Source organism: Phocoena sinus, chromosome 1 (genome assembly GCF_008692025.1).
Source record: "Phocoena sinus isolate mPhoSin1 chromosome 1, mPhoSin1.pri, whole genome shotgun sequence".
In the NCBI taxonomy this organism is placed as follows: domain Eukaryota; kingdom Metazoa; phylum Chordata; class Mammalia; order Artiodactyla; family Phocoenidae; genus Phocoena; species Phocoena sinus.
In genome coordinates, this window is record NC_045763.1 from 644,562 (window position 1) to 669,410 (window position 24,849).

Consider the following 24,849-nt stretch of genomic DNA (forward strand, 5'->3'; position numbering starts at 1 on the left):
CTTAGTTGTTCCGTGGCATGTAGGATCTTCCCGGATCAGGGCTCGAACCCATTTCCCCTGTATTGGCAGGCAGATTCTTAACAACTGCACCACCAGGGAAGCCCCTATAACCAATTTTTCTGTGTTGATCTTGTATCCTGCAATTTGTTAAATATGCTTATTAGCTGTGGTCATTATGGGAGAATTCTTTAGGATTTTTTATATATAAGATCAAGTCACCTGTGAATACGGGTAGTTTTACTTCTGCCTTCCCCATTTAGATGACCTTTCTTTTTCTTTCTTTTTCTAACTGCTTTGGCTAGAATTTCCAGTACAATGTAGAATAGAAGTGGTGAAAGTATAGTTTACCTGTCTGTATTCATGTTTTAAGTTTTGCTACAAAGAACAAGGAAAGGACATCTGAAAGGCCACTGGCTGTTCAGAAAAGTTGGAAAATTATTGGAAAGGTGACAGAGAAAGCAAAAATACTCTATCATGGGGCAGAGAGAAACGTGTCATTGTGATTTTTATTAAATCTATAAACATCTGTTTAATAAAAATCACAATGACACGTTTCTCGCTGTCCCTATTTTATTTGTGTCCTCTTTTGTAAAAGTCTTACATTTATGTATATTAAGAGTACAAAATATTATTATTTTTGATATAAAGAGTTAAGAGACAAGATAAGTCCCTGTATCACAAAACAAAAAGAAACATCATGAAATTATGTTATATGTTTAGCACACATATTGTTTGTTTAATTAGTCCTACTGTTATTACTAATGCCACGTTAGTCATTTTGTTTAAAAATAGCATTTATGTAACGGAAAAGTAAATAACACAGAAGAACATATAGTTTCAAAAAGCCCTGTTTCTCATTTTTTATGTTAAAGTAACAACAGTTGTTAGGGGACTTCCCTGGTAGTCCAGTCCAGGCCCCAATGCAGGGAGCCCAGTTTCGATCCCTGGTCGGGGAACTAGATTCCCCATGCATGCCGCAACTAAGAGTTCTTATGCCACAACTAAGAAGTCCACATGCCGCAACTAAAAGATCGTGCAGGCTGCAGCTAAGACCCGGTGCAGCCAAAATAAATAAATTAATTAATTAAAAAAAAAGTAACAACGGGTGTTATACTATGTTGTGTAATTGTTTATTACATGTGGTGTTTCTCACACATGCTGTTTTATGCATCGTGCACAGTAGTAAACGTCGGCAGGGCTGTGTCTCTGGCTGGATGGCTAAAGGTTGGTCGGGAGCAAGCCTCAAAGGCACCGCCGCTGGCGGAGCAGAGATCTCGGCAGGTATGTTTCTCTCTGACCCGAGGGTGGACACGCAGGGGGCCCCGAGAGAGGATCAGGAGAGAAGATGGGAGGGTTAGCCGGGGAGCCCCACAAGGCTTGGGACAGAGAGCAGTGCCCTCATCTAGGGACCATGGCCTGAGCAGGTCACAACTGGTGCCTCACACTCCAGGGTGCCTGCCCCTCCCTGGTAGGCAGGGTTCGCCCACCGCCCGCTTCTGTTTCTGGAAGGAAGAGGCCCAGGCTTCACTCAAGGGGAGAAATGGAAGAGTCTCAGAAGAAACAGAAAAGATGGTCCGCTCTGGAAGGTGGAGGATTCTCCAGCTCCCCTGGGAGGCCTCTGGAGGGGTCCAGGGTGATGAGCCCGCCCAGGTTCGCAGCGCTTCCACCAGCTTCCGAGGGCGGAGACGCTAGGTCTCCCTGATCTCTGAGTAACTCCACCTCGGGCTGACCTGGGTCCTCTGCAGCAGTTGGACCAACAAGTTCTGGCCAAGGGGACACCAGCCGGTGGGGCGGCCCTCCTCCCTCTCCCTCCCGGGCTCACAGGTGGGACCTGAGCCTGGGCAGGAGCCCCCATCGAGGAAGCCGGAGCCGCCAAGGAGAGTCAGGCAGGTCCCTGAGTCCTGGGGACCCTGCATCCAGCCCTAGACCACCTCTACTAAAGGGGAAAACGTCCTCTGCCCTTTTTAAAAAAATATTTATTTATTTGGTTGCACCAGGTCTTAGTTTGGGAAGGCGGGCTCCTTAGTTGTGGCATGAGAACTCTTTGTTGCGGCATGCACGTGGGATCTAGTTCCCTCTTCAGGGATCGAACCCAGGACCCCTGCATTGGGAGTACGGAGTCTTATCCACTGCACCACCAGGGAAGTCCCCCGTCCCCTGCCTTTTCAAGCCACTTTTATTTGGAGGTGTCCCGACACTCTCAGTTGAGCTGGATCCCAGCCGGTACGGCGGCCCCCTGACGAAGGCTCCAGAGACAGCAGGGAGTGTGGAGACCAACGCAGACAGAGGAGAGGGACCTGGATGAAAGGGGTCAGTGCAGAAAGCAGAAGACAGGCCTTTAGAAATCTGTAATTGAACTAAAATGAGAAAAAAAGCTGCACTTAGGAAAGAGTACTATCTATGAGGAGAATCAAAAAAAAAACAACACGAACTCAGGTAAATAACCCAGCCATTCTCCACGTCTGTGTGGACACTGACCCGTGTCCTACAATTTAACTAAATTTTTTAAAACCAAATGAACTAAAAGGCTTTATTGACATCACAGTATATTCGAGAATCATTTTAAGAGCATTACAGCTGAAAGAGAATGGCATGTTTACCGTCTTGTCATGCACTATTTTTTTGGAAAAAAAATAGAGAGTAATACAAAGAAATCCTATTAAGTAACTTGGAGCAGCATTTGGAAAAAGTACACCTATTTCCAGATTTTTTAAAAATATGGTTTTACCTACATAGTCACAATGTGCCTCTATTATGAGACAAGCCCTTAAAGCTCATGGGATTTTGTAAACATCGTGGCATTCTCACCATGTCATTTCTCAGCATTTTCCATGGGGAGGGTTGATCATCGTGCACGGGACTGATCCCATCAAGGCTTCCACACAGCTCGTCAATTCGCCCCCATCCGGACCCCTTCTGCGCTGGACCATTGGTCCATTTGTCCCTCCAGCATCCGTCCCGCTCCATGTGCCTCAAGGAAACCTGTGATTTCCTGCTTTTTCTCTTTCAAGGCCGCTTGCCTTAGACCTCCTCAAACCTCTGGCCCTTGCTCTAGACAGCTTGCTCTCACTGTACAAGTAATACACGTTGGAGAGGGTGTGGAGAAAAGGGGCCCTCTGACGCTGTTGCTGGGAATGTGAGTCGGTGTGACCACTGTGGAAAACAGTATGGAGGTGCCTCAGAAACCTAAAAATAGAACTACCACTCCTGGACATCTATCCAAAGAAAACTCTAATCCAAAAACATACATGTACCACTATGTTCATAGCAGCGCTATTCACAATAGCCGAGACATGAAAACAGCCTAACGTCCATCGACAAATGAACGGATGAAGACATGGTACGTGTGTACAACGGAATATTACTCAACCACAAAAAAGAATGAAATAATGCCGTTCGCAGCAACATGGATAGACCTAGAGATGATCATACTAAGCAAAGTAAGTCAGAGGAAAAACAAATGCCATATGATGTCACTTATGCGTGGATTCTAAAATATGGCACAAATGAACTTATCTATGAAACAGAAACAGACCCACAGACACAGAGAACAGACCTGTGGTTGCCAAAGGGGAGGGGATTGGGGGAGGGGTGGAGTGGGAGGTTGGGATTAGCAGATGAAACCTATTATATGCAGGGTGGATAAGCCACAGGGTCCTACTGTAGAGCACAGGGAACTATATTCACCATCCTGTGATAAACCAGAATGGAAAAGAATATTGAAAAAAGAATGCATATATAGATATAAAACGGAATCCCTTTGCCGTACGGCAGAAATTAACAGAACATTGGAAATCAACTACACTTCAGTTTTTGAAAATGTAAAAAAGTAGGCAGTTTGCTCTTGAAACCGGGAGGGGGTGTCCCTGTAGGCTCCAGGGCACAGAAGCCTTTTTTTGTCCCCCGTTTCTTGTAGGCAAGACTCCAGTCCATGACCTTCCCTGGGTTCCAAAGGGCGGATTCGAACAGCTGCTAATCAGGGGGGAAGCAGCCAGGAAACCACCCGAGGCGAGATTCGAGGGACCCGAGAAGCTCCTCAAGATTCGGAGAGCGACCAGTGGAGATGAGATTACGGGAGGACAAGCCCTGCACACACCCTGATCTGGTCAGCAACCCCTCCCTTGAAGTACTGAGTACTGATGAGTACCTCCTCATCACATCCTCCCGGGTGGGGACACACAGTTTTCTGAGGCAGGAGCCTACTGTGTCCCCCTTTGCCTGACAAAGCAATAAAGCTCTCCTTTTCCACTTTACCCAAAACTCTGTCTCCGAGATTCCATTCCGCACCGATGCACAGAGGCTGAGCTTTCGGCATCACTCTCGATTTTCATTCTGTGAGAGTAACTTCTCCTCCTACTGTGTCCAGCTTTAGTGGTTGAGGATCTTCTCCTATTCTGCCTCATTTTCCTCTTAGGAGATGACACTGTGGTGGCTGCCGGCATCAGAACCGCGCACAGAACTGGGGGTGCCCAGCTGGTCCTGCGGGAACCACCTCCCCAGGACTGCCTCACCTACTCCTTGTCTGTTTCTCTCTTTCTTTTCTTTAAATTTATTCATTTATTTATTTATTTTTGGCTGCGTTGGGTCTTCGTTGCTGCACACGGGCTTTCCCTAGTTGCAGCGAGCGGGGGCTACTCTTCGTTGTGGTGCGCAGGCTTCTCATTTTCACCACTTTATTATAAAAGGCTGTAACTCAGGGATGGCCAAATGGAAGAGGCGTGTAGGGCAAGGTGTGCGGCAGAGGGCATGGAGCTCCCTGCTCTCTCGGAGCACAACGCTCGTCCTGCACGTTCACCAACCCAGAAGCGCTCCCAGCCCCGGCCTTTTGGGTTTTTATGGGCGTGACTAGTTAAATTATTGGCCAGTGGTGATTGAGCTCAATATCCAGCCCCTCCCCCCTCCCCAGAGGTCAGAGGGTGAGGTTGAGTCCCAACCCTCTAATCACTTGGTTGGTTCTCCTGGCAACCAGCCGCCACTCCTAGGAGCTTTCCAAAGACCACCTTGTTAACATAAACTCAAGTGTGATTGAGTCTTGATATGAATATCAAAATGCACCTTTATGACTTTTTCTTTTTACTTTAATAGACAGAATTATTATTTGTAGTATTTACACACATAGTCTTCCATGGTAATGTTAAAGTTACCATTTTCTTCAAATGCCCCTCAAAATAACACACTTTGCCTTCCTGAGTGAATCTTGGACAAGGAAATTCAGTGAAAGTGATCTACTTACGACTGTGTCCCATGTCTCTCTCTCTTTTTTTTTTTAACATCTTTATTGGAGTATAATTGCTTTACAATGGTGGGTTCGTTTTTGCTATATAACAGAGTGAATCAGCTATATGTGTACATATATCCCCATATCTCCTCCTTCTTGCGTCTCCTTTATGACTCTTCTGACTTAGCAAATTCAAGGGCTTTAGGAGCTCTGTGCCAGAAGCTAGGGACAAAGACCAAAGGTTTATTTCTTGTTATAAATCACAATATCAAAGAGCTTAACTAACGAAAAGAAGGGATGGAAGGTAAATTTAAGAATATCTACTAGGAAAAGAGGTAAACACTAGGTGAGAAAAGAAAAATTAGAGGTCCAATCAGAATGTGAAACAGGAATTTCATCAAGAGATAACACAGAATATGGAAGAGCCTTGTTCTTTACAAAGTTCCAAAACTAAGGACATGAGCCTGTAGGATGGAGAGAACCACTGTGTGCACAGTCCAATGAGCAAGGCCCACATCAAGGTATATTGTTGTGTCAGTTGAGAACACCAAGGATAAAGAGAAAATCCTGAAAGCTTTCAGAGAGAACAAACAGATCACACACAAATGGACAGGAATCAGAATGGCTTTGGACTTTTTAACAGCAGCCCTGGAAGCTAGGAGCTAAAAACTATGAATTGAAAAGTTTTGAAGGAAAAGTATCTCCAATCTAGAATTCTGTATATATCCTACCATTAGAGACGAGAGTAGAATAAACACATTTCAGACACACACCCTTCCCAGGAAGCTACTAGTGGACTGACTTCAGCAAAATAAGAGAATAAACCACAAAGGGGTTCCAGGAAACAGGGAACCAACACAGGAAAAAGGCAACAAGTCACAGGGATGACAGCAAGGTCACGACAGCAGAGCTGTGCGGTGGGTTGAGAAAGCCATCAGTCTGGAGGGAACACGGGCCAGGGGTCTCCGGAAGAGGGGCCTCCAGGAATTAAACATCTCTAAGGTGTTTGAGCCTTTGCAAAATGTTATTGATAGGCAAGTGGCAAAGAAAACTAGCCACGTAAAAATCGAGGCACAAGAGAAATACTAGGTAAGTATGAAGGAAAAAAAATGTGGTACAAGATGGAGGCGTGGTTTTACACCGTCACCTGCAAATAGTCGTGAAAATGTGGGGGTGGGGCGGGCAGGGAGTTGCTTGGAAAGCCTGCTTCCTCCCTTACTTCGGGAAGTCCATAGAAATGTCTATATTTAATACATCAAAAACTAGCAGTCTCTGGTTGAGAAACGTGGAGGTTTCTGCCAGAGGAAAAGCTACAAGGGTTGGAAGTATTTGCCCCTGGAGAGACTGGCACGGGGCCGCTGTTGTTCACTACGTCTTCAGTTCTGCGTGAATAAAAAACCATGCACTGGCGTGACTTTGATTTTATTTAAAAAACTTAAAAAAAAATTTTTTTATACAGCAGGTTCTTATTAGTTATGTATTTTATACATATCAGTGTATACAGGTCAATCCCCATCTCACAATTCATCCCACCACCACCACCCCCGCCACTTCCCCCCTTGGTGTCCATATGTTTTTTCTCTACATCTGTGTCTCTATTCCTGCCCTGTAAATAGGTTCACCTGTACCATTTTTCTAGGTTCCACATATATGCGTTAATATACAATATTTGTTTTTCTCTTTCTGACTTACTTCACTCTGTATGACAGTCTCTAGATCCATCCACGTCCCTACAAATGACCCAACCTCGCTCCTGTTTATGGCTGAGTAATATTACATTGTATATATGTGCCACATCTTCTTTATCCATTCGTCTGTCCATGGGCATTTAGGTTACTTCCATGACCTGGCTATTGTAAATAGTGCTGCAATGTACATTGGAATGCATGTGTCTTTTTTTTGGTTTTTTTGTTTTTTTGCGGTACGCGGGCCTCTCACTGCTGCGGCCTCTCCCGTCGCGGAGCACAGGCTCCGGACGCGCAGGTCCAGCGGCCATGGCCCACAGGCCCAGCCGCCCCGCGGCACGCGGGATCCTCCCGGACCGGGGCACGAACCCGCAGCCCCCTGCATCGGCAGGCGGACCCCCAACCACTGCGCCACCAGGGAAGCCCGCAGGGAAGTGTCTTTTTGAATTACGTGACTTTGATTATAAAATAACTCAAGTCAAAAGGAGTTGGCTGTAACAACTTCTCATTTCTACGCCCTGGAGGCCCGGCCTAGCGGGTCTCCACGGCAACCGAACGCGTCTCCTAACTCAGCGGCGCCACGTAGGGTAGGGCAAGGGTGACGCACTTCCGCCTCAGGCCCCGCCCCTCCGTGCGAAGGCAAGGCCGCCTGGTTCGCGCATCCCGCGCCCGCGCGTGCGCAGTCTTCGGTAGCCCGGGCGGCTCTGGTTGGCAGTGTACCCGCGCCCTCCGGGCCGCGGCCCCGGGTGGTGAGAGGCCCTAGAGTCGCCACAGCCTGCAGTCCGCATCCCTCTGACGACGTGCGCACACGCTGTCAAACACGAGCCCATCCGCAGTCAGGCGACGAACAGCCGACCCGAACCCTTCCCGGGAAAGCAGAGTTGGAGGCCCCCCTCTCCCAATCAGGGCGGGACTGGAGCCGTAGCTCACGCCCTCGCCCCCGTTACGTCACGGCGCTGTCGGCCCTCCTGGGAGTTGTGGTTCGGACCCGCCCCCGGCCACGGTCTTAGCGGGCTGCGGACTACAAGTCCCGGCAGGCCTCGCGGCGGCCCCAGAGCCCCGAGCGCCGGGGGCTTCGGGCGGCCTTGGCCGGTGGGCTCTGGTGCTGCGCGGCGAAGCGGGGCGGCCTGGCTGGTTGGCTGACTCTGAGCAGCCTAGCTCGCTGGCCGGCCGCCGCACACACTGAGGCCGCAGTCGGCCGGCTGACAGACTCGGCTCTCTTCAGGCCCCCGGAGCCCCCACGCGAAGCAGGCGGGACGCAAACTTCGGGGCAAGTGGAGGGGTAGACAAGGGCACCAGGGCCGGGGACTGGCAGCGGCGGGGGCCCGGGGCGGCTTCCCGAGGAAGGTGACGAATGACAGGGGCGGGGCGGACCCCAGGGAGTGAGGGGGGAGTCAGTTTCGGGGCGGGCGCCCGGCCCAGCCTGTCCAGCCCCGCCCCACACCCCCCGCAGGCCAGCTGCTCGAGTCCAAGGCTCAGCCCGGGGCCTTGCCGTTCGCCAGCCCTCCGACCCCATCCCTGGCGGCCCCAGACCCCAGGGAGCCCTGCAGGGCAGGAGCCAGGCCCCTGGGGCAGCTCTGGGGTCGTGGTCGTGGGCCCGGGAATGAGCCTGTGGACAGCGGGCGTGTAGACTGTGCGTCTTGGCATCTCCCCGCCGCCGCAGGGTCGGATGGCACAGGGCTTGCGCTGAAGCTCAGCAAGGCTCGAGGCCAGTCCGCAAGTCTCCAGACATCAGGGCTGCAGCCTACCAGTCTCTGGGCGGGCGGGGGGCGTCGGAACAGCTAGACAGGTGAGCTCTTGAGGGGCTCGGATTCTGTCTGATGCTATGTCAGAGGGGCTTTGCTTGTTTTTGAGCGTGTCTCTGGGGTGGTGGGGTGGTAGATAATCCTGCCTCTCCCTCTGAGCTCAGAGCCAATAGAGGCAATAAGCAAAAGTGCCAGACAGGGTCCTGGGGGCCCCAGCGGGGCTGGGGATGAGGCAGCGTGAGAGTGGGAGCCCTGGCAAAGCTGGTCCTTCCTGGCAGGTGCCCTCGTCTTGCCTTCTCACTTTGGCCTGTTGCTGCAGGTGCAACAAGTATCTGAAGGTTGTGCTCCCGTCCAAGATTGGCCCTGTGCAGTGGCTGGGTCGTGACACCGCAGTCTGCAGGGTGCCTGAGGGCTTCCATCTGGGTGGCCAAGATTTGGGTGATGATGACGTCCCTCTACTTCCTTCGGGCCTTCCCCCAGCTGGTGTGTTTGTACTGGGCCAAGTCGGGTCTCAGGGCTTCACCTGGTCTCTGAGGGGCCAGACTCCCTGGGCACCCAGGGTGGCCACCTCTGCCTTAGCCAGAGCTGCCGCCTGACCGGAGACTGTGATTCACCAAGTCTTGCCCGTTGACTGTGCCACACATGGTGTGGATTTAAACAGCATCACCAGCCCAGCCGGAGGGGCCAGGGAAGGAGTGGCAGCCTCTGTCGTGAGCAGTCGGCACACAGCTTTATTCTTCTCAATAAAGGCAGTTTGCCAGCTCGCTAGCTAAATGGGGTTTCATCTCTGCAGCTTGTTGAAGTTTCTGTAATGAAATTGTCCAGATAGGACAAGCACCTTATTTCTCTACTGTCCCAATGTGTGCTTTAGAAATAGCTCTGCATTCCAAGAGCTGCAAGTTTCTTGTGAAAAGAGAAACTAGTAAACCAACAGAGCAGATCCAGGTGTCCACCTGTTTGGTTGCGATGGTAAATACTAAAAGTGTAAAAATGCCTTTTAAAAACCATGTTTCCCCAGACTTGCTGGCTGGCTACCTGTTTGGTTCGCTGTGTTCTGCGTCGGCAATCGCTTCTAGTTTCCAACAGGAAATCCTGGTGTCTGAGCAAACCTGTGACCCACGAAAGAGCAGCTAAGCATCCGGGATGCTGACGAGAGGCTGGTGTGTGCTGTAAGGTAAGTGCCGACTGCTCGCACCTGGAGCGCTTCAGGGTCATCGTAAACCCTCACAGTGACGGCCTCGGGGGGTTCCGGTGCCCGCCAGGGGTGGCCTGTGAGCTCTGAGGAAGACATTAAAGTACGGCGTTTCTGGCAAAGGAAGAAAAAGGAAGAATTCTTTGGGTGAATTTCGCACTTAAACGGGGGTCCCCTTCCTCCCTAGCCCCTCAGGGTTTCTTCGCTGCCCCCCTGCTCCTGACCCCGATCCATTCCCCGCTGGCCACCCCCTCTCCTCACACCCGGGTGGCACCTTCCGAGGTGAGGTAGTGACCCCTGACACTGGGCAGGCCGGGGACCTCAGGTCACACGGAGCACGAGCGGCCATCTGCTGGGTCCTGGTGACAACAGTGACAAAGGCCAAGCACGTGGCGGGAGGAAAGTAGCAGAGAGGCCTGGAAAGCCACCTGGCCTGCTTGACAAGGGTCCTGTGCTCAGGCGCTGAGGTCTGGGAGCCAGTAGGGCGAGCAGGGAGGTGTCTCTGGGGGCCCTGCTCAGGCCCCAGGCCGGGTGACGCCAGGCTGGGTGCGGGTGCTGCGGCCGAGGGCCAGCCCCGGGCCCCCCAGGGCTGTAGCGTGGAGGGGAGGTGGAGAGGCTCCCAGACTGTGGGTGCCGCAGGGCGGGCTGCTCCTGTCTTCTCACCGTCCTCCTCAAGGGCCACTGGTCTGCGTGGGAGGAAGCCCGAGACTCAGCAAGTCCTTTTGGCTCTGTCCCCTGTGGGCCAGTGGGCTCCCGGGAGGGGCATCCTTGGGGAGCAGGGAGGCTGCTGGCCAGCACTGGAGAGCTGTCTGGCTGTGCTCAAATAGGGGTGTGAAGGCAGCAGGTGCTGGTCAGAGGTGCTTCTCGCGACAGGCTGGACTTCCCTGGTGCCCCGGGGGAGCCACTGCTGGCTGGGACTTGGTCCTGTTTTCCCACAGGCCCTGCTGGGCGTCCTCCACCCTCTGTTCACTCTCTGACCATTCCCCTGAGGGCAGAGCCAGGCACTGGGCACACCTGACATCCTGCTCAGGGAGTCCGCTCCCCGTCCCCTGTCTTGATGGAGATGGTTCTGCTGCTTGTGGCCGGTGGGTCTGTAGGCCGCCAGGAGGGTGGGGGTGACAGCTGGCCCAGCAGGCAGAGGGGCTGGGCTCACAGGCAGAGGGCGTGCCACTGTGGCTGCAGAAGGACCACAGTGGCGGCTCGTGGGACTGGCGTCCTTTCCTGCCCCTTTATCGCAGCGTAGGGCCAGTTTCTGGCCCTGCAGATGGCCTGCCCCTTGCTAGCAGGGGTCTCTCGTTGGGCCTGCCTCCCCACACTTGTTTGGGTCTGTGGTTGCCTGGAACGAGGTCGAGTCTGACTGGCTCAACAGGCGCGCCTGGGAAGGGCGAGAGGCAGCTCAGCACTGCCCACAGGCCGTGACCAATTCTGGAGGCTCCCGGCGGGGAGGAGGGCGTGTGCCATCTGGCTGAGGTTGGCAGCCTGGCACGACAGGGCCTGTGCCCTAAGCGGCAGCGCCACCACTAAGCCACTGGGCCGCTGGCTCAGGATGAGCTGCTCTGCCTGAGTCGGACGCGTGTGGCGTCTGCTGACGGAGAGACGCCAAGCAGGAGGCCGAGGCCGCGCGCGAACGGTGCGCCCTGCGAGGTGGCGGCCCGCAGGCCCTCGGCCCTCGTCTGGGGCTCGCTGGCAGTGAAGAGCCACAGGCATTCTCGTGTGGCCTTCTTGCTGTGGCAGGAAGGACGGAGAAGCCCTGGTGCCCCATCTTTGCAGGGGCCAGAGACCACAGAGGGGAGGGGGGCTGGAGGGCGGCAGGAGACGGAGGTGGCATGGCCCCGGGTCGGGGGGCGTCAGCCGGCCAGGTGAATGAGCAGCGAGTGGTTTCCCTGAGGAGATTGGCCACCGGGTTGGGAAGGCACGTCCTTTTAGATCGTCCACCTGCGTCTGGAAGCCCTGGCGGTCTTGGGAGGGGTGAGGCAGGAGCGGTCACAGACGCCTGCCCGGGAGGCAGGGGGACTTGCAGAAGCCGAGCTGGCTGAGCAGTTCATGCTGCTGAGACTCTGAGGGTCCTTCACTTGGACCCTAGGCTGGACATTGACCAGGAGCCTCGCCCTGTGGGCAGTGCCCCTCCCCTGCACACCCTGTGCTGGCGCAGACCTCAAGGTGGGGCTGGGCAGACGGTGGCCGTCAGATGTCCTGTGGGCTCAGGCCTGGGATTCTGAGTTTTGGGCTGGGGGGGCGGGGTCCAGGTGGAGGGGTGACGTGTGGTTTTCCTTGTTGCTGGCTAAGCTCTGGGCTGGCCTGGTGGCCTGTGGCTTCACTGGGCCACTGGGCGCTAACAGGAGCCAGCTGCACCCCAGCCAGCCTCAAGGTCTCCCTCTGGCATTCCAGGAGCTCTGCAGTGTGACTGCTGGGTGCCCCAGGCTAGCGTCTCCCCAGCCTCGGGGTCCCGATGCTACCTGAGAGCCCGCTCCACTGCAGAGGCTCAGTCTCCAGAGATGGAGCGGCGACTGCCCCCTCCAGTCCTGGAGCCCTGAGCCCTCTCCCGCATCAAGTCCTGTTGATTTAACATCTTAGGCGTTGTCCAAAGCCATTCATGTCGTAAAAAAAATTTATTGAGGAATCACATATACAGGGAGGCTCAGGTCATAAGTGATCCAAGTTAGCAAAGTGAACACGCGTATAATTGGCACCCAGATCAGGAAGTAGCGTGTTCCCCCGGGCCCAAGCCCCCCGTGACCGCCTCCGCTGCTGTCTCCCTGACTCTAGTGCCCTGGATTTGTCTGTCCCATTTGTGAGCTTTCTGTTGGTGGAATCAGGCTCGTGGCTTCTTTCCTTGAATATGCGTCTGTGAGCTTTGCCGTGTGTAGTGCAGTGGTTTGTGGTTTCTTGGAGGTAAATCACGTGTCACGACCCAGTTCACCCTTGAGCACTCGGGGCGGGCACTGCTGTGAACAACGCCACCTCCGTCAGGGCCTGCCTGGGGTGGCCAGCTGACGCTTCTCTGGAGAAGGACCACGCAGCACTGCCCACTGGGCTGTGGGTGGCATCAGACCCTGTGTGTGTTAGCTGCTGGGGGCACCTGTTCCAGCGTTTTCCTGTTTTCTCTTGGGTTGTCTGCTTTGTGCATGAGATCTGCAGGCCTTCCTTCCACACTCCAGGTACAGGGCCTTTGTGGCTGGCGTACGTGTTGCTGCCTCTCCAGGCTTAAGTGCCGTCCAGCTTCTCAGTTGGCTACACAAAGTCTGCTTTCTTCGGAAAGTTTTATAGTCTTAACTTTCATGTTGATGTGTGCAATCCTGGTGGCCCCCTGTGTGCCAGCCACCCAGAACCGAATCTGCTAGTGCGGGCAGACCTTCTTCTCAGCCGGGTCTTGTCCCCTGGTTCCCTGGGGACCTGCAGTCCTGTCACCAGGATGTCCCCGACACTTCTGCTCCAGCTCCCCACAGCGGCTGGCAAGCCCTTTTCAAAGAGGTGTCCCACCCTCCCTCCAGGACGGGCCCACCTCTGCTTCTGCAGCTGGTCTCCCGTGCTGCTGGCGGGTGGCCACGTGGGCCCCCCTTTGGTCTCTACTTCACAGGCCCCCCCTCCAGCCCCAGGGCATTCCCCGTGTTCCACCCCACCCCCGTTCCCATCCATCTCTCCCTGGAAGCCCTCTCAGAACTGGTGCAAGCCCGTGTGGCCTTCTCGATGTGGCCTGAGGGTGCCCTCTGCCCGCAGGTCTCCCACCATGGAGCCAGACCCCCAGGCGGGCGTGCAGGTGGGCATGCGCGTGGTACGCGGCGTGGACTGGAAGTGGGGCCAGCAGGACGGCGGCGAGGGCGGCGTGGGCACGGTGGTGGAGCTCGGCCGCCACGGCAGCCCTTCGACCCCCGACCGCACGGTGGTCGTGCAGTGGGACCACGGCACGCGCACCAACTACCGCGCGGGCTACCAGGGCGCGCATGACCTGCTGCTCTACGACAACGCCCAGATCGGTGCGCGGGCCCCGGGGGCGGGGCTGGAGGGGGCGGGGCCGGGCAGAGGGGCGGGGCCGCGCGGCGCCCCCTGACGCTGCCCGCCCGCAGGCGTCCGCCACCCCAACATTATCTGCGACTGCTGCAAGAAGCACGGGCTGCGGGGCATGCGCTGGAAGTGCCGCGTCTGCTTCGACTACGATCTCTGCACGCAGTGCTACATGCACAACAGGCACGACGTGGCCCACGCCTTCGAGCGCTACGAGACGGCCCACTCGCGCCCGTGAGTTCCCCTGCCGACCCGGTGTGGGCGCGGACTCTGACATCCGAGCGGCCTTGGTCCCGGAGGACTGGAGCTGCCTCCCGCTGGCCACTCCGCAGGGTACAGGTCGAGTCCTTCCTGAGCCATTTCCTGGAGTGGCCAGGGTCGTGGTCACGCCGGGGGCGGGGGGGGGGGGCTGGGCATTGGCACCAGTCCCTACCCCCTGCGGAAGGCAACCGTGTCCACCGGGCAGGTCTGCGGAGGTGGGTGCTGTGAATGGGGCCTTCTCCGGTGTCCCGGGCCCCTCCTAGAGCCAGGCTCCCCAGTGGTCCCCCAGTGCCGCCGTGGCCTGGGCGCTGAGGGTGGCCTGCCTGGAGCGTGCTGCCGGCGTCCGCACCTGTGGAGGTGCTGTTGGCCTGGCTAGCAGACTCCCTTGCTGTGGTCGGGGTGGGGGGACCAGGCCGGGGAGGAGTCCACTGGGCTGCGTGGGTGCCCAGAGGTGCACCCTTGTTCCCTGCACTGTTGCCCTCGCCTCCTTGACACCCCACAGACACGGAGGGGAGGGGTGTGCTCCATGTCCCAGCCGCCCCTGGCCAGTGTGGGAGCCAGGATCAGCTGTCCGGGCGCCTCCGGCCAAGCCGGCCCTGCTGACTCCTCTGCTTCCCACGTGCTGAGCTCCCCTGGGCCAGGCCGTGCACTGAGCTCTGGGGTCAGCTCTAACGGGAGGCAGCAGGTCTGGCGTGAGCACACGTAGAGGGTGTGTGGTGAGGGTGGGCCTGGGGCGCCCTTCTTGCCTGACATCGTGAAAGGTCCCCCAGGGACTTCCCTGGCAGTCTGGTGGTTAGGACTCTGCATTCTCACTGCCGAGGGTGCGGGTTCAATCCCTGGTCGGGGAACTAAGATCCCACAAGCTGCACGGCATGGCCAAATTGAAAAAAAAAAAAAAAAAGGTCTCCTGGAGGGACCTGGGCCGCAGCCCCACTCTAGGCCCAGAGTGTGGAGGGCATTGACCTGTGGGGCCAGTTGCTCCAGGGGCAGGGAGAGCTGGGCCTGGGAGCTGGCGGCGCCCCATCCTTTAGATTCCAGGGCTGGGAGTGGAGGAGCAAGGCTGGCAGAGCCGGTCGCCTGCTCTGTGGCACGGTTGCTCCCATGGCCTGGGACCCACTCTCTCTCGTAGGGTCACGCTGAGTCCCCGCCAGGGCCTCCCAAGGATCCCGTTAAGGGGCATCTTCCAGGGAGCGAAGGTGGTTCGGGGCCCCGACTGGGAGTGGGGTTCGCAGGATGGTGAGTGGGGGTCCAGGGTGGGAAGGTGGGGGCTGGGCCGCCACTGGCTACGGCTCATCCCCGTGGCGCAGGCTTAGTCTGCTGGTGGGGCCACTGTCTCCCAGGAGGGGAAGGGAAGCCAGGCCGAGTGGTGGACATCCGTGGCTGGGATGTGGAGACGGGCCGGAGCGTGGCCAGCGTGACATGGGCCGACGGCACCACCAACGTGTACCGCGTGGGCCACAAGGGCAAGGTGGACCTCAAGTGTGTGGGCGAGGCAGCTGGCGGCTTCTACTACAGGGAGCATCTCCCGAGGCTCGGTACGGGCGGGCCCCACTGACACCCACCCAGTTGTTCTCTGTCCTGGCTGAGCCTCAGCGGCAGCCCTGGGCCACGGGTGGCCTGTGAAGTCACTGAGGGGAGGGGAGGGGTGGGGGCGGAGGGACCCTTGCGAGCTGGGCCTGCCACCTCACTCCCAGGCAAGCCCGCAGAGCTGCGGCGCAGGGTGAGCGCCGACAGCCAGCCCTTCCAGCACGGGGACAAGGTCAAGTGTCTGCTGGACGCGGACATCCTGAGGGACATGCAGGAAGGCCACGGCGGATGGAACCCCCGGATGGCCAAGGTGAGCCGCCCCGCCTGCCAAATCCCCGTGCCCCCGCTCCCCACATCCTCTGGACCCCCGCCCTCGTGCTCCACCTGGCCACAGCCTCCGTGACCCGCCGCAGTGCATCGGACAGATGGGCACCGTACACCGCATCACGGACCGTGGGGACGTGCGTGTGCAGTTCAACCACAAGACCCGCTGGACCTTCCACCCGGGGGCTCTCAGCAAGGTGCACGGGGGGCCGGGCTGAGCCCCTCTGCTCGCTTCCGTACCCCCTTCAACGTGCTGGCTTGGCCCTGAAGGAAGAGGGGAGGGCATGGTGGGGTCCAGAGGGGACCAGGTCCAAGGAGAGGGGACCCTGGTGTGAGGCACGGGGGTGGGGGCCGTGGGGAGCTGTTGGAAGCTGGGGCAGCAGGTCAGGCGCGAACATCTGTTCTGAGGGCCAGAGGGGCCTCTGCAGCCTAACAGGCAGGAGGTGGGGGATTGGGGTACTTTCTGAGGAGGGCGGGGTGGACCTTGGCCAGGGCTGGGGGCGGGGTGGGCGTGGTGAGAGCTGTCTGGGAAGCAGTATCCCTTGGATGAGGGGTGGAGGGGGTGGGGGGCAGCGGCGTGTCCAGTGATGGCACCTGGGCAGGGGCAGCGCCAGCACTCGGCTCTGGGACTGCTGGGGCACCTTTGCCTTCAAGGATGGGGGATGGTGGGGTCATAGGACAGGTGGTTTGTAGAGTGATCTCTGTACCCACGAGGGCACGGGTGAGGAGTGAGTTGCTAGGAAAGGTTTGGGGGTGGGGGAGAAGCAGCCCTGACCCCCTCTGTGCTGTTCCAGCCTGGCCCCCGGTCATCCTGTGGGCCCCCCTCCCCTGAGCCAGGCTAGTCTGGTCTTGGCTGTGCTGCCCGCTCCCCGTCAGTGTGCAGGGTCGGGCCCACCCTGGCCCGCACCGCCCCCCACCCCCGCTGGCTTCTGTCCCGTCTAGATGCTGATGTCCGCTGCCTCTCTGGCTGTCACCCGCATGGCTCTGAGGCTGGGCCACCAAGGGCTGCCCTGGTGACCTGTCGCCCTTATCGGGCCAGACCCTCTGGCTGTGCTTTCGGGCAGGGGCTGGGGTCCTGTCCAGGCCAGCCTGTCCTGTGGAGCTGGATGGGGGCGCTTTCCTGCTCTACGACCCCAGGCAGCCACACCTGCCGGGGGTCCCTCAAATGCTTCTCCGTCACTCAGCACAACTCCTGCTCGGTGGGGGAAGTCGTGCGGGTCATCGACGACCTCGACATGGTGAAGCGGCTGCAGGCCGGGCACGGCGAGTGGACAGATGACATGGCCCCCGTGAGTCCCTCACCCCTACCTCCCCACCCCCAGCTCCCTCGCCCCTGGGAGGCCCGCCTGAGACCCCGCCCTCCCCCCACCCAGGCTCTGGGCCACGTCGGGAGAGTGCTCAAGGTTTTCGGAGATGGGAACTTGGGTGTGCTGGTCAATGGTAAGCTGTGGACCTTCAGCCCCTCCTGCCTGGTGGCCTACCGGCCTGAGGAGGACGCCAACCTGGACGTGGCCGAGCGCGCCCGGGAGAACAAAAGTGAGGGCATCCAGCGCGGGCGGCTGGTGGGGGGCGAGGCCGCCCCCGGCCACCACCGAACCTCAGCCCTGCCCTCCCCAGGCTCCCTGAGTGTCGTCCTGGACAAGCTTCGAGCCCAGAAGAGTGATCTGGAGCACCCGGGGAGGCTGGTGGTGGAGGTGGCCCTGGGCAACGTGGCCCGGGCTCTGGACCTGCTGCGGCGGCACCCGGAGCAGGCAAGCTCCTGAGACCGGCCCCCGCCGCCCCCACCCCCGGCCCGGCCCGGCCCCACCAGCCCCAGCGGGAGGGGCGGGGCCGGGGGCTAACCCTCTGCCCTCCCGGCAGGTGGACACCAAGAACCATGGCAGGACCGCCCTGCAGGTGGCTGCCTATCTAGGCCAGGTGGAGCTGGTGCGGCTGCTGCTGCAGGCTCGGGCGGGCGTGGACCTGCCGGACGACGAGGGCAGCACGGCACTGCACTACGCGGCGCTGGGGTGAGGCCTGGCCGGGGCGCGGGGGGCCGGGCCTGCAGGTCCGGCCGGTGGGCACAGCGCCGCTCCTGCTTCCTCTCCCGCCAGGAACCAGCCAGAGGCCGCCCGGGTGCTCCTGAGCTGGGGTTGCGGGGCCAACACTCTTAACGGCACCCAGAGCTCGGCGCTGCACGTGGCCGTGCAGAGGGGCTTCCTGGAGGTGGTGAGGGTCCTCTGTGAGTGCGGCTGTGACGTCAACCTGCCCGTGAGTGCTGGGTCCCGTGGCCCTATCCCTGGGGTCAAGGAGGCAGTGGCCAAGATCTTCTTGCCAAGTGACCACTGGCCCACCACCGGCAGGACGCCCATGCTGACACGCCCCTGCACTGCGCCATCTCGGCGGGCACTGGCGCCAGCGGCATCGTGGAGGTCCTCACCGAGGTGCCGGGTATCGACGTCACTGCCACGAACAGCCAAGGCTTCACCCTGCTGCACCACGCATCCCTCAAAGGCCACACACTGTGAGTTTGGGGTGGACGCATAGCCAGCAGCCAGCTCTTGCGGTGCTGCCGGGCCACTCTGGGGTCGCCCCTGACCCCAGACGCGTCTCCCTGCTCCCACAGAGCAGTCAGAAGGATTCTGGCGCGGGCCCGGCAGCTGGTGGACGCCAAGAAGGAGGATGGGTTCACAGCGCTGCACCTGGCCGCCCTGAACGACCACAGGGAGGTGGCCCAGGTTCTCATCCGAGAGGTGTGGACGCAGGGTCCTGGGCGGGCCCGGGGACCGGGGTGTCAGGGCCCACCAGGGTCCCTGGGCTGAGCCTGTCCCCCCCCCCCCCCCCCCCCCCCAGGGCCATTGTGACGTGAACGTTCGCAACCGGAAGCTCCAGTCCCCGCTGCACCTGGCTGTGCAGCAGGCCCACGTGGGGCTGGTGCCGCTGCTGGTGGACGCTGGCTGCAGCGCCAATGCCGAGGACGAGGAGGGGGACACGGCTCTGCATGTGGCACTGCAGCGGCACCAGCTGCTGCCCCTGGCGACTGATGGGGCCGGGGGGGACCCAGGGGCCTTGCAGCTGCTGTCAAGGGTGAGGAAGCGTGACTCTGGGGGCTTGAGAGGTGGGCCGTGGCACCTGGCTGCAGGCCCCTGGGTCCTCTGCCCACCTCCACCTTCGGGGACAGCCCTGACCAGGCCCTCTCAGGGTGGGACAGCCCGGGCCGCAGTGGTTTGCAGGTGGTGTCTTCTGCGACCCCAGTCACCGCCGTGTGGCCAGTGTTCCTGAGATTCTGTGCTTCAGACCAGCCTGGGAAAGGGGGCGGGGTGCTGTATGGGCGGGGGTCATGTGTCAGGACCCGGGCCCCTCTGGCGGCAGGGGCCTTTACCTGCCTGCCTCCGGCGGCTCCGGGGGTCTCGGGCGGGGCCCAGGCCTCTGAAGCCCGGTGCCAGCCCGGCTCCCTCCAGGCCAGTGTTCCCAGGCGCCCACCCTCAACGTCGTCTGTCCTGCCACCCAGCTACAGGCCTCGGGCCTTCCGGGCAGCATGGAGCTGACGGTGGGCGCGGCGGTCGCCTGCTTCTTGGCGCTGGAGGGCGCCGACCTGAGCTATGCCAACCACCGCGGCCGGAGCCCGCTGGACCTGGCAGCTGAGGGCCGCCTGCTCAAAGCCCTGCAGGGCTGTGCCCAGCGCTTCCGGTGAGCGGGCGGGGCCGGGGGCGGGGCCGCCCGCAGCCCTGGGCCCTTTCAAGCCCCTTCTGCCCACGCAGGGAGCGGCAGGCTGGCGGCGGCGGGGGCGCGGCCCAGGGCCCAAGGCTGGCGCTCAGTGCCCCCAACACTGTTACCAACCTGCACGTCGCTGCGCCGTCCGGGCCCGAGGCCGCCGAGTGCCTGGTGTGTTCGGAGCTGGCGCTGTTGGTGCTGTTCTCGCCTTGCCAGCACCGCATGGTGTGTGAGGGTGAGTGCAGGGGGCAGGGGGGGCGGGGGGGCGGCGACCGGGCTGGGGGGCCTCGCTCAGCCGTGCGCTCCCCCGCAGAGTGCGCCCGCAGGATGAAGAAGTGCATCAGGTGCCAGGCGGTCATCGTCAAGAAGCTGCGCCCAGGTGGGGCTCGGCGCCCACCCCGCGCCCCCCCCCCCCCCCCCCCGGTGTGGGCCGCTGCACGTCGCCCCGCGGTTCACGGCTCCGTTCCCTGTCGTGGGCCACGCTCCTACCCGCGGTTCTCCCCCAAGCCCCGGGCCTCCACAGCCCCTGCCTCTGACCGGGACCCCTTCCCGCAGACGGCACGGAGGTGGTCAGCGCCGCCCCCGCCCCCGGCCCACCGCGGCAGCTGGTGGAGGAGCTGCAGAGCCGCTACCGGCAGATGGAGGAGCGCATCACCTGCCCCATCTGCATCGACAGCCACATCCGCCTCGTGTTCCAGTGCGGTCACGGCGCCTGCGCGCCCTGCGGCGCTGCGCTCAGCGCCTGCCCCATCTGCCGCCAGCCCATCCGCGACCGCATCCAGATCTTCGTGTAGCCCGCGCCCCCTGCCTCGTCCGGGGCCACGCCCCGCGACCGCCTTCGCAGGCTCCTACTCTGTATTTTATAAAAAGATTAATGGACTTTGCGCCTGGTTGCCTGCCTGGGGTGGGGCCGTGGGTCCCCCACCCCGGACCATCCCGACCTGGCCTCTTCCGCCGTTGGCCCGGCGCTGGGCTCTGCGCTTCGGCCAGAGGCCCCGCCTGGCCCCTCCCGACCTGCGTGTCCTGCTCTTCTTCCCGGGACTCACGGGTCCAGAGTCCTGCCAGGATCCCGGTCTCTGGGCCAGAAAGGATGGGGCCCGGGCTCGCGGTGTCGTCCAAGAGCACTGGTTGGACCGAAACCCCAGCAGCGCCTCCTCCCTGCGCCTGGGGCGGGCTGTGGAGACTACAGACTTTGGCCAAAGCAGAACCCGGTCTCGTGGCGGGCTGTGCAGTCCTAGCTAAGCGGGGAGTTGGGCGAGGCCTCTGATTCGAGCCAGAAGCCCCGGCAGGGTTTCAGGACCACTGAGTGGGGGAGGTGGAACACGGACCTGGGGAGTAGGGCAGGGCACAGGACAGAGACGGTCGGTTTGTCGGCGCAAACGTTTAGCCATGGGGGCGGCGGGCACTGCCCTGGTCTGGGCCCCGCGGCCGGGCGCTTTCCAAGAACCACCGAAGTGCTCCCCCGGAGCCTCAAGGCTGCCAGCCAACCACTTGGCGCTGACCCCGCTGGCCCGGCGCGCCACTGTCACTCTGGGCTCAAGGCCTGGGTGGAGAACGGGGAGGGCCAGACCCCCTCCCCTCCCCGCCCCCGCGCCTTCTCTGGCTCGGCCCAGCCCCCACCCCATCTCCCCTCCCCCCGGCCGCTCCGCCCCGGCGGGAGGCCCGTCCCACCCAGGATCCCGGTTCCCCAAGCCCAGAGGCGCCCTCGCCTACATCCCGCCTGGCTTAGCTCCTCAGTCAGGCATGACCTGAAAGTCGTCCCGTCGAGTCTTTCGCCCCCATGACACCCGGTGCCCCAGCCCCAACCCAGGACCGTTCAGACTTAGGCCCTGCGCGCACTCGGCAGGCAGCCCTGGTGGGGATTCCTGCGGCGCCCCCCCACCCGCTCCCCCGCCCCTTGTGCGCTGTCCCTGTCACCCTCCATGGGTCCTTCCGCTGGCCCCTGCAGGTCCTCCTCCCTCCTGGCACCCCAAGCCTTGCTCCGCAGGCGCCTCCTTCTCCCTCTTCCTCAGCCCGGTACTCATTTGCCACGTCCCCTCCCGTCGCATCCCTCCCCTCTCGCGGGGTCCCTGTCAGCCAGCGCCTGCAGGGGACTTGTCCCGAGCTGGCCAGGATGCAGGTCCCACTGCCGGGTCTCATCCGGTGTCCAGGGGGACTCCGTTGGGGAGAAAAGCTGCCAAGTCAGTCAACTCTCAGCGAGTTTGGGGACCCGGCTGACCACTCCTGCCTAAGCCCAAGCCCCCGGTGTCCGTCCCTTCCCTGGCGTCCAGGGCCCTCCTCGCAACACCACCCCCACCCCCGCCAAGTGACCCCGCCCAGTTGGCCCTGCCCAGGCCACCGCCACCGACCCACAGGCCCGGGTCCCCGCACCCCAGGCTGGAGGTGTCAGGGGTGCTCCCGACAGCAGGCGGCCAGCTGGTTCCCTTCGGGGCAGCCGCGCGCCCTCCCCCTCAGGGCTGTAACCCGAGCCGCCGCCGCCGCGCTGCCCCGCCGCCTGAGCCCCGACAGCGATTCCGCAGGCGCCATGGGCCGCGGGGCCTGCGTCCCCTCAGCGGCGTCGGGGGCCCACGACCGGGCCCGCCTTCTCGGAGCCGTGCTGGGCGCGCTGTGCCTCCTCCCCACGCTCGTGCTGCTGGCCCGGCCGGGGGCCCTGGGGAACCGGCCCGTGGCGAGAGCAGCGCAGGTGAGAGCGGGCGCGGGAGCGGGCGAGTCGGCCCCGGCTGACCGTCCGGGCCTGAGTCGGCGAGTCCGCGTCCGTTGAAGGGGGGGGGGGGGGGCAGCATCTGCCGGCAGCTCCGCCCACTGCGACCTGGCCTGTTTTTAGTAACGTTTTTCTTTCTGGTTGTTAAGTAGCCCTGGCTCGGGGTGGAAAACCAGAAAATGCCGAAAGACAAAGGGGTCCCTCCCCGGAGAGAGCGCCAGCGCTCCCTGGAGCGCGCGCCCTCCCATCCTTCGAGGTCCATTTCCTCGCGGCTTGGGGCTTGGGGACAGTCCCTGCTGCCTCCCCACGGGGCACTTGCTTCCCTCGAAGGGAGATGCTGTGCCCCCGACCGCGGGTGTGCTCACCACCCCAAGCCTTGGCCCGCCGCAACCCCCAGCGCCCCGCAGACGCCGCTACACGCTGACCCCGACCCGGCTGCACTGGGACCACTTCAACCTCACATACAGGTGCGACCCTGGCCCTGAGTGGGGGGCGGTGCTGCCTGGCTGCCACCCCTGACCATGACTCCCACCCCAGGATCCTCTCTTTCCCGAGGAACCTGCTCAGCCCCAGAGAGACCCGGCGGGGCCTGGCCGCCGCCTTCCGCATGTGGAGTGACGTGTCCCCCTTCAGCTTCCGCGAGGTGGCCCCCGAGCAGCCCAGCGACCTCCGCATAGGTGGGCGCCGTGCCCCCAGTCCCCGCCCCGTCCCAAGGCCCCCTTTCAGCCCCGTGCTCCTGCAGGCTTCTACCCGGTCAACCACACGGACTGCCTGGTCTCCCCGACGCACCACTGCTTCGACGGCCCCACGGGCGAGCTGGCCCACGCCTTCTTCCCCCCGCACGGCGGCATCCACTTTGACGACAGCGAGTACTGGGTCCTGGGCCCCACACGCTACAGCTGGAAGAAAGGTGACGCCGGCCTGGCCTCCCGTGGGGCTCGCACCACGGGCGGGCACAGCGGGAGGGCTTTGCGGGGGAGGGGGGGGGTCATGGCTGGGATTTGGGATCAGGGAGGCGGGCAGGGGCAGGCTGGGAGGAGGTCGTAAGCCTGGGTTCCGGGAGCCCTGAAGCCCCCTCCCCCCACACCGCTGGAGCCCGAGCTGGAGCTGCATTCCTGGGGGCCAGCTCACCACCTCGCCAGCCTGGAACACTTATCTTCCCACGGCTGCCCGAGGGAGGCTCCCGGCACTGCAGCAGCTGTTCGGGCCTCGGGGGCAAGGCCGGCGGGCCGGCGGGGGGGTAGGGGGCGGCGGAGGGCTGGGCCGGGTCCCGGACGCTGACCGGCGGGACCCGCAGGCGTGTGGCTCACCGACCTGGTGCACGTGGCGGCCCACGAGATCGGCCACGCGCTGGGCCTGATGCACTCGCAGCACGGCCGGGCGCTCATGCACCTCAACGCCACGCTGCGTGGCTGGAAGGCGCTGTCGCAGGACGAGCTGTGGGGGTTGCACCGGCTCTACGGTGAGTGCGGGACCGGGGCGGGCTGGGCCGGGGGCCGGGGCGGGCGGGCCCTGAGTCCAGGCTGCCCCCCACTGCAGGCTGCCTGGACCGGCTGTTCGTGTGCGCGTCCTGGGCGCGGAGGGGTTTCTGCGACGCCCGCCAGAGGCTCATGAAGAGGCTGTGTCCGAGCAGCTGCGACTTCTGCTACGGTGAGCTTTGGGTGTCAGGCACCGGCCCGCCTCTGGCCAGGGCGCCAGGTACTGATGTGGCCTCCGCCCCCCCCACCCCGTACGAGCAGAGTTCCCCTTCCCCACGGTGGCTGCCACCGCACCGCCCCCCAGGACCAAAACCCGGCTGGTGCCCGAGGGCAGGAATGTGACCTTCCGCTGCGGCCAGAAGATCCTCCACAAGAAAGGCAAAGTGTAGTGAGTGACCCTGCCTGGGCGCCCGAGGGTGGGCGGGGGACTCGGGACCCTGCCCAGCCCTCCGCCCTCCCCGCAGCTGGTACAAGGACCAGGAGCCCCTGGAGTTCTCCTACCCCGGCTACCTGGCGCTGGGCGACGCACACCTGAGCATCATCGCCAACGCCATCAACGAGGGCACCTACACGTGCGTGGTGCGCCGGCGGCAGCACGTGCTCAGCACCTACTCCTGGCGCGTCCGCCTGCGGAGCTGAACGCCGCACGCAGGGCTGAGGACGCTGATAAAGCACTTTCTCTCTCAAGTCTCCTGGCCCTTTCTTGGGAGGGCGGGCGGCCAGTCTTGGCCCACGGGGTGCGGAGCCTGCAGCCAGCTCTTGCAGGGAGGATGCCGTCCACAGAGACAGGCCGAGAAGGGCTGCTCCAGGCCGGGCCTGGAACAGCGGGTAACCCGAGGCCCAGGTGCCAGCAGCATCATCAGGGCCAGTGCGCTGAGCCAGTGGGGCCGGGGGTCTCGCGTGGGCTCAGGGCTGGGAAGGGGGTGGGCCCTGTGGCTGCAAGGCCTCCCTGAAGGGAGCAGGGTGAGCGCGGGCAGCGTGTGTGTGTCGGGGAGGCTGGCGGTGCCCGCAGGAGGAACTAGC

At 61.3% G+C, this 24,849-nt stretch overlaps 2 protein-coding genes across 12 annotated transcripts; both read left to right on the top strand.

The window, feature by feature from the left end:
• Positions 1-7,909: 7,909 nt before the first annotated feature.
• MIB2 (mindbomb E3 ubiquitin protein ligase 2) lies at positions 7,910-20,527 on the top strand. Of its 11 annotated transcripts, none has more exons than XM_032650867.1 (20): positions 7,911-8,250; positions 9,667-9,822; positions 13,558-13,814; positions 13,905-14,076; positions 15,233-15,339; positions 15,411-15,638; positions 15,798-15,940; positions 16,044-16,151; positions 17,139-17,243; positions 17,328-17,490; positions 17,572-17,705; positions 17,815-17,963; positions 18,048-18,204; positions 18,297-18,457; positions 18,560-18,686; positions 18,787-19,020; positions 19,445-19,623; positions 19,695-19,882; positions 19,961-20,026; positions 20,203-20,527. In XM_032650867.1, the coding sequence occupies exons 3-20, from the start codon at positions 13,568-13,570 to the stop codon at positions 20,439-20,441; spliced, it is 2,907 nt and encodes a 968-aa protein (XP_032506758.1). In that variant the 5' UTR covers positions 7,911-8,250; positions 9,667-9,822; positions 13,558-13,567; the 3' UTR covers positions 20,442-20,527. The 11 variants fall into 11 exon arrangements, with proteins under 11 accessions (XP_032506791.1, XP_032506786.1, XP_032506758.1 ...); XM_032650880.1 differs by having other exon boundaries at positions 16,056-16,151; XM_032650882.1 differs by having other exon boundaries at positions 7,912-8,250; positions 15,444-15,638.
• Positions 20,528-22,024: 1,497 nt separating this feature from the next.
• Positions 22,025-24,513, top strand: MMP23B (matrix metallopeptidase 23B). Its single transcript, XM_032646545.1, has 8 exons — positions 22,025-22,330; positions 22,679-22,815; positions 22,886-23,025; positions 23,091-23,258; positions 23,646-23,810; positions 23,888-23,998; positions 24,088-24,214; positions 24,291-24,513. Exons 1-8 carry the CDS (start codon positions 22,172-22,174, stop codon positions 24,463-24,465), a joined length of 1,182 nt encoding a protein of 393 aa, XP_032502436.1. The 5' UTR covers positions 22,025-22,171; the 3' UTR covers positions 24,466-24,513.
• The last annotated feature ends 336 nt before the right edge of the window (positions 24,514-24,849 follow it).